The sequence below is a fragment of the Kogia breviceps genome, chromosome 7 (assembly GCF_026419965.1).
Source record: "Kogia breviceps isolate mKogBre1 chromosome 7, mKogBre1 haplotype 1, whole genome shotgun sequence".
NCBI classification, from domain to species: domain Eukaryota; kingdom Metazoa; phylum Chordata; class Mammalia; order Artiodactyla; family Physeteridae; genus Kogia; species Kogia breviceps.
The window spans coordinates 14481879-14495072 of record NC_081316.1 but is presented as its reverse complement, the minus strand read 5'-3'; the positions used below and the strand labels follow the sequence as shown (position 1 = coordinate 14495072).

Below are 13194 nucleotides of genomic sequence, written 5' to 3'. Positions count from 1 at the left end.
TTGCCAGAAAAAGATATAGCTTTTGTGTAAGTTTTTATGTCTAATATGATTTTTTTAAAATTAATTATTATTTATTTTTGGTTGCATTGGGTCTGTTGCTACGCGTGGGCTTTCTCTAGTTGCGGCAGGCAGGGGCTATTCTTCCTTGTGGTGCACGGGCTTCTCATTGCGCGGTGGCTTCTCTTTTTTTTTTTTTTTTTTTTGGCGGTACGCGGGCCTCTCTCACTGTTGTGGCCTCTTCCGTTGCAGAGCACAGGCTCCGGACGCGCAGGGTCAGCGGCCATGGCTCACGGGCCCAGCCGCTCCGCGGCCATGTGGGATCTTCCCGGACCTGGGCACGAACCCGTATCCCCCGCATCAGCAGGCGGACTCTGAAACACTGAGCCACCAGGGAAGCCTGCTTCTCTTGCTGCGGAGCACGGGCTCTAGGCGCGCGGGCTTCAGTAGTTGTGGCTCCGGGACTCTAGAGCACAGGCTCAGTAGTTGTGGCACATTGGCTTACCTGCTCTGCGGCATGTGGGATGTTCCCGGACCAGGGCTCAAACTCGTGTCCCCTGCATTGGCAGGCGGGTTCTTAACCACTGTGCCACCAGGGAAGCCCAGATACGGCTTTTGGCTTTAACTTCTTTACCCACTGCTTACCACAAATTCTCTATTCTCCAAAAAGAGATGGATCTTTCAAACCGGCCTAGGAGAGCGCTAGAGTCGAAGACCAAGTTCTGTTCACCTACTTGCACAGCTCAGACTTGGACGTGGGTTTCTGGCAGAGCCAGAAAGGGCTCCAGCAGCTCAACTGTTTTACCCCTTCCATAAAAGGCCACTCCACTTGTCCCTGATAAAAAGCACTTTAAACACACACATCCAACCCTAGGAAAATCCAGAGTACACACCACAGCTCCTGAGACACACAATGTCAATAATCTTGCCAAGATTTTCTAGGTATATGGAACTAGAAACTTTGCAAATTAATAGTCACAATGGGGGGGCGCTTCCCTGGTGGCGCAGTGGTTGAGAGTCCGCCTGCCGATGCAGGGGACACGGGTTCGTGCCCCGGTCCGGGAAGATTCCACATGCCGCGGAGCAGCTAGGCCTGTGAGCCATGGCCACTGAGCCTGCACGTCCGGAGCCTGTGCTCCGCGACCGGAGAGGCCACAACAGTGAGAGGCCCGCGTACCGCAAAAAAAAAAAAAAAAAAAAAAGTCACAATGGGAAATGTGACCGGTATTTAAGAAACACACACACACTCACACAGTGTGGCTAGAGTCCCTGATTGTTATGTACTGAAGAGTACTGCCTCTTCCGTGGTGAGATGAGGGAAACTCAGAGCCAGGGTAGTGGGGGTGAGTGTGCTGGTGAAAACTTAGCTGCACTCCCAGCTCCTGAATGTCTCTGGCTTGGAGACTCAGCAGCCTTCGTGGCAGCCAGGCTCCCACCACCAGCTGTCTTTCACACAACATAACAAGATCGCTATCTGCTGTTTGGGAAGATGGGATTTTTGGTGTTGGGTTTTGTATCCCATAAGCTGGCAGGCATCTGTCTCAGGGGCAGTTTCCTGAAACAGCTGCATGTCATGGGCCCCGGCAGACAGGATTTGAGATACAGGAGGAAGATAAATGAGATACCAGAAGTAGGAATTCAGGGATGATAAAGGTAAGAAGGAATGAAACTGTCTAGCTGTCCTTTTCTCACTCCTGTCCCACAAGAGCTGACTTTTCCTACCTGGTCCTCACTAAGGAATCACAAACACTCCTGTTTCCCTTTCTTGACAGACCCAGGCTTCCTCCTGGCATCTCCACATTTTTACCCTGACAGCTCTAACACATCAAGTGACTGTGGTATCTAAAACTGATGCTGGGGGGCTTCCCTGGTGGCGCAGTGGTTGAGAATCTGCCTGCCGATACAGGGGACACGAGTTTAAGCCCTGGTCCGGAAAGATCCCACATGCTGCAGAGCAACTAGGCCCGTGAGCCACAACTACTGAGCCTGCGCGTCTGGAGCTTGTGCTCCGCAACAAGAGATGCTGTGATAGTGAGAGGCCCGCGCACCGCGATGAAAAGTGGCCCCCGCTCGCCGCAACTAGAGAAAGCCCTCAAACAGAAACAAAGACCCAACACAGCCAAAAGTAAAGTAAAATAAATAAATAAAAGAAATGCATTTCCACTTAAAAAAAAAAAGCTTCGAGCTTCATGTTTCTAAAAATAAATAAATAAAACTGATGCTGGGGCTTCCCTGGTGGCGCAGTGGTTAAGAATCCACCTGCCGATGCAGGGGACACGAGTTTGAGCCCTGGTCCGGAAAGATCCCACATGCTGCAGAGCAACTAAGCCTGTGCGTCACAACTACTGAGCCTGTGCTCTAGAGCCCGCGAGCCACAACTACTGAAGCCCGCGTGCCCAGAGCCTGTGCTCCGCAACATGAGAAGCCACCACAGTAAGAAGCCCACGCACCGCAACAAAGAGTAGCCCTCACTCCCCGCAATTAGAGAAAGCCTGTGAGCAGCAATGAAGCCCCAGAGCAGCCAAAAATAAATAAATTTTTAAAAATAATTTTTTAAAAAAAGCTGATGCTGGCTACCCCCCCATTAAGAGATAACCAAGGTCACGTGAGCTGGCCCGACATGTTCTGCTGCACTTGTTTATGAGCAAGAGGATTAAAACAACCTGTCAGGGGAGGGAAGGGGGCAAACCCTGTACACAGGGCAAGCACTGGGAACACCACACAGAGGCGTCCTGCCAAGAGATCTTTTGCTCAAATATAAAGCAGAAATCTCTCACCAAACACCAAACCAGCTAACTATGCCAAATACCACTTATGATCCAGGGACCCTGAGGCACTGCTCCATTTTCCCAAAGTTCTTTGTATGAAAGGTTTGGGTTTTTTTTGGGGGGGGTCCGGGAGATTAGAAGGATGAGCAACATAGGGCCCCATTAAGAGTCCCAAATTAAAATAATACCCAAGCAAAGGCTCTCTGTCTCACCAAGAAATATATGTGGCATAGGGCTTAAGAAAGACGGGTGTTTCCAGGGTACTTTTGCATAAAGAAAGCACTCAGGGGCTTCCCTGGTGGTACAGTGGTTAAGAATCTGCCTGCCAATGCAGGACACAGGTTTGAGCCCTGGTCCGGGAAGATCCCACATGCCATGGAGCAACTAAGCCCGTGCACCACAACTACTGAACCAGCGCTCTAGAGCCCGCAAGCCACAACTACTGAGCCTGCGAGCCACAACTACTGAAGCCCGCATGCCTAGAGCCCCTGCCCTGCAACAAGAGAAGCTGCCTTAATGAGAAGCCCTCGCACCACAACGAATAGTAGTCCCCACTTTCCAAAACTAGAGAAAAGCCCCCGTGCAGCAACGAAGACCCAATGCAGCCAAAACTAAAATAAATAATAAAATAAATAAATTTTAAAAGAAGATCTGTGCATTAAAAAAAAAAAAAAAAAAAAAAAGAATCTTCCTGCCAATGCAGGAGACACAGGTTCGAACCCTGGTCCAGGAAGATCCCCTATGCCGCGGAGCAACTAAGCCCATGTGCCACAACTACTGAGCCTGCACTCTAGAGCCTGCGAGCCACAACTACTGAAGCCCACATGCCTAGAGCCTATGCTCCGCAATAAGAGAAGCCACCACAATGAGAAGCCCACGCACCGCAATGAAGAGTAGTCCCTGCTCGCTGTAACCAGAGAAGGCCTGCGCAGGCCTGCGCGCAGCAACAAAGACCCAAAGCAGCCAAAAATAAATAAATAAATTCTTTTAAAAAAGAAGGAAAGCACTCAGTTCTCAGATGGCTAAATACCCAATCAGAAGTCAAACTATCAAAACAAAACTTCCTATGACCATTTCTTGCCCTATGCAAAGTCAGAATTGGGAGGCCATTTAGGTACAGCTCCAGGGCAGAAGGGCTCAGGCAGCAGGGTCCTCTCTGACCAGAGGGTTAACCTCACAATGACATCACTAGCCACCAGACACAGGAAGGAAGAGAGAAGGCAGTCAGCACCTGAGCCTGTGGCCCTGTGGTTCCAGGCCGTCTGGGCTCTCCACAGGGTTACTGTAGAAATTGGCCCCTGGCTTTGCTAAATTAGATCCTTTCTCCCCTGCTCTTCTGCAAAACCATTTGTCACAGCCCCTAAATAACCAATCTTCCCCTCTTAGCAGGCCTGAGCTGCTACCATCTGGTCTCTGCCTTAGGCACTCAAGCCTCGGCAGAAAGAGGATGTTTCCATTTGGGTGCTCCCTTGGTTGTCTGGAGAGGTCGGCAGACGGGAACTAGGGTAGCACCCTTCTCTAGCCAGCCAGAGGGGGATGCGAAATACCTGCTGGCAACCTGTGATCCCCTCTCTAGCAAAGGAGCAGCTACCCCTTCCTAACCTTCCACCCACAGTCTCACCCCGGCCAGGGAGATGCACTCATCCTACAAGAAGTGAAGGTAGTTAAGTCCAGCTTAGGAGCTAAAGAACCTGGCTTAGGGAAGAAAGGGATAAGAACAAACTCCCCGAACCGCCCACCAAGCTCTTCTGAAGATCAGGGGTATTTAGAAGCGCTTTCCCTTTCCCCACGTGTTAGAGAGGAGGGTAGCCTCAGGCAGACGCACACCTGGCTGGGTCACCTCCCCTCAGGAGCCCTGGTCTCCCTAACACCAGAATAAGTCCACACCTGCCACCAAGGACCAGCCTGAGATGGTAACGTGCTCCGGGGTTCACATACTCACGCGTCCATTAATCTTCCTCCAGATCGCTGCCGTCATGCAGAGCAGTGAGGCGGGCTGAGTCCTGCTCTGAGCCCCTGAGCCGGTCACTCCAGTTTGCTTGGTATTGTGGGGGGAGGGGGGCAGGAGAAGGAGGAGGAAGGGAGATTATGATTCTCTATTTTCAAGCCCTGCCCCTAAAACCGAGGGAAGCAGCTGGGTTCCCACTGCAGGGGAGCTCCAATCTCTGGGCACTACAGCTGCATACGGAGAACTCTGGGGAACATGCACATCCAACACGCTGGGAAAAGGAGGGGAAACCAACCCGGAGAGAAGTGAGTTGGTCTCCTGCCAAGAACTCTGAATGGTGCTCCTATCAGAACTAGAACATAACAGGAGGTAGGCAGGTTTATGGTCTCTGGGGAAAGGCAGGAGGGGAAACAGTAAAAGCCGGACTAGCATGGGAACAAAACTTGCTCCCTGGCAGGAGAGCGGACAGCCCAGCTGTCTGCAAGGCAGCAGCCACATACAGTCAATTGAGATACTGTCCCCATTACACCTTTCGGAGGCAGACAGTCTACACTCTAACCTCAGGTCGGTTTTCACATGCTTTGGCTTTGCCGGCTGTGCCCGGAACCCTGCAGTTTGGAGCATGGTCATTTCTATGATCCTGTAAGTTAAGGTCCACCACTTAAGGACCTGTGCCCCTGACTGCCAGTGGCAGGAGGGAAGGGAGACTCTCGCTGGCGTGTTGTATAGGGTGGAGCAGAAGCCACAGATGGCCCCTCTCACGGAGAGGAAATGCTCCTCCTTTGCCAGAGCAGAGCCCAAGGCTGCCACAGAGAGGTGCTATTTAGCGACAGAAATGTCTGTCAGGAGTGGCAGGAGAAATGGCCACCAAGTACTTCTTTCTCACCAACTGCTACCATCAGCCGCCACAGGCTGCCTCTGAAAAGCCTGCAGAACCTCCGGTGGCAGCAATGGCCTGTGAGTCACTCCCCCATAAGAAGAGGGAAATTGGTCCTGTCCCTGGGCCTGAAGAAGCCCCAGTGTCCTCAGCCAGCTCTGCTCCAAAGCTAAAACCAGTCCCACCTGCCAGGACGGAAACCTCGGGCAGCCTACCCTCCACCCACACCTGCCTGTAGAAAAACCAGTCCTCTTACTCTGCCACATGTGGGGGGCATCCACAGTCACCTCAGCAGGATGCCCAGCACTGGGAACAGGAAGTGATGGCTTCATATTCAAAGCTCCCCTCACACGCTCATATGATTTATATGTATATGTACACATACACAGGGTAAATGTCTACACACACACACACACACACACACACACACACACACACACACTGTAAAGTTGATTTGCAGACCCACATCGTTCCTGGATTTTTCTTTCAGCTGGCAGCTCCCTTTCCCTGCCTGCAGCTCCAGCCTTGCCCTCGTCCTTCCCTAGTCTCACTCTGGGCTCCTGCCACCTGTCTTCAAGTGTTCTCTCAGACCTCCAGGCCTTTGCCACGGCCTCCTACTGCCTGAAACGCTTTGCCTCCATCCTCCGTTCCCATTCTTCTTCCTGGTTAGCCTCAGCTCAGACATCACGTCCTCCAGGAAGTTTTCCCTGCTCCACCTCTGACTTCACAGGGTCCCTGACACGTCACTCCAGGTGTCCCAAAGACAGCCGCCTTCTTGCACTAGGACTTCGCTCTTGAGGAATGGCCTGTCTCCTTCACAACTCTCAGTGGCTGTCTTGTTCACCACAGCACAGAGTGGGAGCGACCTAAGAGAAATTTCCAGGGCTTAAGTCAACTGTGTGTCCTCAGTGCCCAGGCACAGTGCCTGGCACCTAACAGGCTTTCAAGCAATGCTTTCCTAATTCATGAGAGAAGGTCAGGGTCTTCCTGCTTTTTTCGGAGTGACTCTTTACCCAACAGCTCTTAGCACATCCCTGCTCCACGTGACTACTTCACTCTGGGCCAGGGCTAGAATGCTGGTGCCTACTGCTTTTAATCCATTCTTGAGGGCCTTCTAGTGTCTCTACGGACGCAGACTCTGGCAGGATTTCAGAGCTCATGGCCGGTGTGTGGACCTAGGGCCTACTGCCCTTTCACCTGTCCTTCCCCAGCCTCCCCTCTGCCATGAGGGCTGCAGGCAGCCCCCGCACAGGTCTTCTAAGCAAGAGGACTGCTTCTGAAGTGGAAGCAAAGGAGGACACAGCTCCAATTCCTCAAGAGTGAGCAAATCTAGATCCAGCTCCACCCAAACAAGTTACATATCCTGAGCCAGTCATTCACCCTCTTGCAACCTGTGTTTCCCCACTTGTATAATGAGGGGCTGGAGAGGAGCTCTGAGGGTCTGTCCTAGGTGGATGTGAGGGCTTCTCAGTGCCTCTGTGCTCTTAAGCCTTCCAGCCCTGTCCCTGAGAACACAGCAGGAAGTGAGCATGGTCTGCACGTCCTGAAGACCACATCCTGACCTTGTCTCACATCGAGTCAACCTGCCAGAAGTCTGGCTCCATAAGTAAACCTCACCTAACATGTCTCGGACACCAAGCTCGCACACTGGAAAATCTCTTCCACCTGGGGCTGAGAAAATTAAAGTTAAGCTAGGTGACAACTCTGGACTTAGAAACATTACAACCCTGAACTCAGTGTGCCCTAGGCAAGAATCCTCTCCCTCTCTAGATTTCATTTACCCACAATTTACAAGCTCCTCACCACTCCCAGCCTCTCGGCATACCATGAATGTGGCCACAAGGTGCAGGAAAAGGTACCGTGACACACAGTCTACTTCCAGCAGGCCCCAGGGCTCTGCAGCCTTAGTCTGAGCAGCTCTGAGTAGGCACAGCCCCTGGTAGGGTAGGTGGCACACCTAGTGCCTAGCATCTGCAGCACCCCCCCCGTGCCCCGACAGCATGACTCCCTAGCAGCCTGGCTCCTTGGAGGGCTCCTGGATGGGGAGCTGCCTGCCTGCCTGCCTGCCATGGTAGCTGATCCATGAGGAGAAACCAACTTGGCAAAGCCCAGCAAGCAGCAGTTTCAGCCTTGCTGCCCAGAGTGGGGGAAGGAGGAGGCGGGTCCAAGCAGACCAGTCCAAAAGGTCCTTTTTCCACCATGCTACACAGCTGGTGCCTTCTGCACTGGTTCATAAACAGGAGCTTCAAAAGTCAGTTGGAGCTCTCACACCCTGAGTCACAAAGACCAAGGAATCAAGAGGAAAGTAGAAAATGGTCATCGCATTCTTGCCCTACCCATGATGGTCCTGGAAAATGTGGTCCCTGACACCTCACAGCTCTTGGTCAATTCTGAAAAGCACCTGATCTCCTCCGAGATGCTCAAAGAGAAATCTGGGTCCACACCACCACCAGGTGCTGAGGTGGTGTGAAATCAGTTCTTTCTGTGCCATGCTCCTTAGCTTCTCTCCCACTATAAATAACTCCAGCTTTCTGATACAGACCACATGATCTCTCCAGCTCTGGACAAAATTCCCAATATCCAGTGTATCTCTGTTCACCCATTGCAGAAGCAGGAAAGATGAGGCCAATTTAACCAAAAGCAAGAACATAGCCAGAGATGCTGTGTGTCAGGGGCAAGAACAGAATTCAGCAAAACCAGGAGGGCCTGGCTTTTCCACTCTGTTCCCTACTTCGGGAAGCCAGACAGGGTTTCCTCAGCAGTGTACTCCCCCCGCTGTGGTTTCCTCTCTGAGTTCTTAACACAATCCAGTAATAGGGTAGAACGTCCCCCTTATCCTCTCAGCCTGATAAAGTTCTTTTTAGTCATTATTGAACCTATTAAGACACCAATTAAGACTTGTGACTTACATGGCCAAAAACTGGATAGACAAATGTCTGATTCACAAATCAATATGGACACACTTCCCCAAGGGTGGTGGTAAATGAAGAATAATACCCATGTTGTTATTTTTCTTATTGTTTTATTTCACAAATAATTCACTGAGAGACAATCATGTGAAAAGCACTCTAATAGACTCTGGGGCAGGAAGGGATACAGAGAAGGATAAAATACAGCCCAGCCTTCAAAAAGTTGACTACCTAATTGGAGAGATAAGCACAAATCACACTATCCAACGTAGGACCAAATCCAGGAGCTAACTAAAGTTACAGTCTGCCTATGCCCTCCAATTTACTAGAAGTCTGTAGCTTTTTTTTAAGTCTGTAGCTTTTGTTATTTTTCAGAGGAACCATGCGCTGAGAGATTTGAAGATCCCAGGTCTCGCTTCTAGCTACGATCATGAGTTCTACCAGGATCTATCTAAACCCTGAGACTTGGGATTTCCCTGGTGGTCCAGTGGTTAAGACTCTGCGCTCCCAATGCAGGGGGCCTGGGTTCGATCCCTGGTCAGCAAACTAGATCCCACATGCCGCAACTAAAAGATCCCGCACGCCACAAACACAACCCGGAGCAGCCAAATAAATAAATATTAAACCCTGAGACTTCAGTGAATGGGGATGCCCACCCACTGAGTGGACCATGATGAGAGTTGTGAGATGCTGGTATGAAAGGAAGTCAACCCGGGGAGACTCACTGAAGAATCAATCATTTAGCCTTCCTTGTCTCATCCCCATCTAGAAACCAGAGACAGGCCCAATATACAAGCAAAGATGATACAGGAAGGGCTTAAGCACAAAGTCAGAAAAGTTGCTCAGGGCTAAGGTCATGGAAATGAAGTCGAAAAAAGCCCTTAGCATTAGAACAGAAGAGGGTGCTCTTGGGGAAAATCTGGAAGGGCTTCATAAAGCTCTGCATCCAGAGCCCCATATCTCAGTGCTGGCTGTGACTATGGAGGCACGTTAATATACTTTTCCTTTTCTTTCCCAATTATTGGTTGTCAAGCCTGGTCTCCCTCATCAACTCCCATTCAAGCAGTGCTATAGCTTGATGTACACACTAGTACCAGTTTTTAAACTGTACCCTTACTCAGCAGGCTACCAGCACTGTCAGAGTTCTTCTGGAAGGTTGCAAGAAGGAACAAATACTTATTCCTGAAAGTACTTGGAAAGAAATTCCCTAGACTAACAGAAGATTCTACTCCATCCTAAAAAAAAAAAAAAGGTAATTCAGGGCCTAAGGATAAAGATTAAGGCCCCAGTCTTCCTCTGTTGGGGGAAAAATAATTCTGAAGCTAGTTCTATTTTTTTTTAATTGAAGTTTAGTTGATTTACAATATTGCAGGTATACAACAAAGTGATTCAGTTATGTGTGTGTGTGTGTGTGTGTGTGTGTGTGTGTGTGTCTGCGCCCACATATATACGTATTCTTTTTCAGACTCTTTTCTATTACAGGTTATTACAAGATACTGAATATAGTTATATTGTTCCCTGTGCTATACAGTAGATCCTTGTTGTTTATATATTTTATATATAGTTCTATCTTAAAAATGGTAAGGCTAGTGAGACTTGGTCCAAATTACCTCCAAAGAAAATCATTTTCTGAAATTAAAAAAATAAATAAGTAGGTGAAGGGGAATGGGAATTGTTTCGCTGAAAACCTTTCCTACAGCAGATAGCACATTAGCTGCACAAGATTCTTTTGGAATGGTTTACTATGCAGAATTTTATAATGTAAAGCATTCCAAATGTGAAACTGGGAGTTCAGCACCTAAACATTTATTAATGAGAAAAATCCTCACACCCTAATCATAAGGAAGGTTACATCAGTGTCTGACATTTTGTCAGTTAGGGGTTGGTTTTAACAGTGTGGATTTGGCAGCTTGCTCTATCGGCTGTTTCACAAGCAGTTTCTGTGGTTTCAAGAAAGGCAGGGTGTTTGCTTTTAAACACTATCTTAAAAATATATTTCAGGATAGGGTTCAACCACTCCAAGACAGGAGGAAAGAATGAAAACCAAAACAAATAAAGGAATCTGGTGCTACTAAACAGAAAGGAAGCATACCAAAGGTGCAGGACAGGAAAAGACATTGTTTGCCACCGGCATCAAAATGGCAAGAAAAGCCAACTTAGTGCTTCTTACTACCAAGTTAGAAGGACACAGAAATGGCACTAAAGACATGAGGTCTAGGACTTTCCTGGTGGCTCAGTGGTTGAGAATCTGCCTGTCAATGCAGGGGACACGGGTTCGAGCCCTGGTCTGGGAAGATCCCACATGCCACGGAGCAACTAAGCCCGTGTGCCACAACTACTAAGCCTGCACTCTAGAGCCTGCGAGCCACAACTACTGAGCCCGTGTGCCACAACTATTGAAGCCCACACACCTAGAGCCCGTGCTCCACAACAAGAGAAGCCACTGCAATGAGAAGCCCATGCACCACAACGAAGAGTAGCCCCCACTCGCTGCAACCAGAGAAAGCCTACATGCAGCAACAAAGACCCAACACAGCCAAAAGTTAATTAATTAATTAATTAATTTAAAAAGAAAAAAGACAGTCTTTAAAAAAGAAAAAGACATAAGGTTAATAAAGGGAAATCTTTATCTCTTCAAAATAAACTTACCTGGCTCAAATCTATTTTATTTTAAAACAAAACAACCTCAACAGTTCCACACCAAAGCAAAGGACTGTCATCTAATTGATTAGCAGCCACACCTCTCTGCCAGCATGATGTGGTAATTAAGGTAGAGATTTTTCTCCCTAGGAATACAAGTACAGAAGGGCAGAGCCCCTGTGGACCTAACCCATTATGACAGCCTTTTCATTAGCAAGAGAACACTGCCATGCACTCTCCAAGGAAGTAGTGGCCTGCATCACTAAAGAACACCTGTATGTGACAGCAGCCACCTCTGAGGAGAGATAAAAATGTGCTGGAGGGACTTCCTTGGTGGCCCAACAGTTAAGAATCCACCTGCTAATGCAGGGCATATGGGTTCGATCCCTGGTCCAGGAAGATCCCACATGCCACAGAGCAACTAAGCCCGTGCACCACAACTACTGAGCCTGCGCTCTAGAGCCCGTGAACCACAACTACTGAGCCCACGTGCCACAACTATTGAAGCCCAGGCGCCTAGAGCCCATGTTCCTCAACGAGAAGCCACCGCAATGAGAAGCCCTTGCACCACAATGAAGAGTAGCCCCCACTCGCCCCAACTAGAGAAAGCCTGCACATAGCAACGAAGACCCAACGCAGCCAAAAATAAATAAATTAATTAATAATTTTTTAAAAAATGTGCTGGAGGTGGGAAGTGGGGAGGGGGAGAACCACTCATAAGAAAGCCAACAGGCTATGCTTCTCAAAGTAATTCACATGGACCTTGGTTTTTCCACTGTAACAAAAACATGGATTCTAAAGTAATTTAGAAATGGCATGTAACCGCGATCTTAGAGAAGTGAATCCGGTTTGAACACAAATACAATCATATAAGTTGAACTCCTCTTCTTCTGCTAGGGCAGCAGTAGGGGCGCAAGTGGATAAGTGATGCTTGAATCAAGGGCAGCAGCTCACCCCCTTTACCCATGCCCCATGCCAGCATCTTTAAATCAGCTCAAAATTTCAGAATTTTGCAAATAAAATCAAAACCTCTGACAGGATAAAAGAAAAGGCACTATATTGCCAGGGGTAGACAAGCAAGTAAATCAAACCAAAAACTCATAAACTCAAGTTAACTGAAATTCCACAGAGGTTCACTCTCACTAAGAAACAACTCCAGATGTCTAGGAGGACCACATGCATAGCTTCAGGAGACAGAAGTGAAACAAAAGAAAGACTGACAAGTGCAAACAGGAAGTAGTGGCATATTACACAAGCAAAGGGATAAAGAGACAGCAGGACCGACAGAATTCAGATCCCAGGATTGGACTGGTAAGTCCCAAACACACACAGAGGCCTGGCACTACCAGCTACAGTGATCTCAGTGTCCTTGGCAGTCAAGGCTAAAAGCAAGTAGCTCTGGGGTTCTGCGTGTGTAAGTGTACATAATGATATATAAAAAGAAAATATTAGTTTCGTAAGGATAAAATGTACATAGTTAAGATCCACAAACAAAAGTTTTCTTTTTGGGGGGTAGTGAGGTGCTACTGAGCAGGACAGTCAAATCTAAGAATCCAAACGGTCCTATGCTGTGAGGTACTTACTTGTTGATTACCAATTTCAGATCTCAAGACTCTGGTTTTTCTAAAGGAGTTCTTAGAATTCCAGAAGGTGAGAAGAGATGAAGAGGAAAACCAGAAGCCAGGATTAAACAATAAGGTCAAAAACCCGTTTCCCACAGCTGTTAGGACCAGGGAGCTAAACCCAAAGAGCTGCATCTCCTGCACTGTGCCACCTTTACAACAGGCCACACAGGGCAGAAAGAAACAACGTGGGGCAGAGGAGAGCACGCACAACTCTGAAGCCGGTCTGGGAGCCATGTTTTGCCCCACACTGACTGTGAGCTAATCCTAAGGGACCTATCTTCTACTGCCAGGACACAACTGAAGCCAGAGCCAAAGTGCTCTCCACGGTCAAGAAAGTCTTGTTCTGACACCAACAAACACTGAACCACATGAGTTTGTTACCTTAAGTTACTCAACATTTCTGGGCATCAGTTTCCTCATCTGCAAAGTA

General features: G+C 48.6%; 1 protein-coding gene across 11 annotated transcripts in view; it reads right to left on the bottom strand.

The window, feature by feature from the left end:
- Positions 1-13194, bottom strand: part of MARK2 (microtubule affinity regulating kinase 2) — a 58003-nt gene that overhangs the window by 27409 nt on the left and 17400 nt on the right. For 8 of the 11 annotated variants that reach the window (XM_059070725.2, XM_059070727.2, XM_059070730.2 and 5 more), the window contains exon 2: positions 4708-4803. The exons of the other annotated variants lie outside the window; for them this stretch is intronic. In XM_059070725.2, coding sequence (XP_058926708.1) covers positions 4708-4803 — 96 coding nt within the window. The remainder of the gene's footprint in view (positions 1-4707; positions 4804-13194) is intronic. 11 annotated transcript variants of the gene reach the window in all.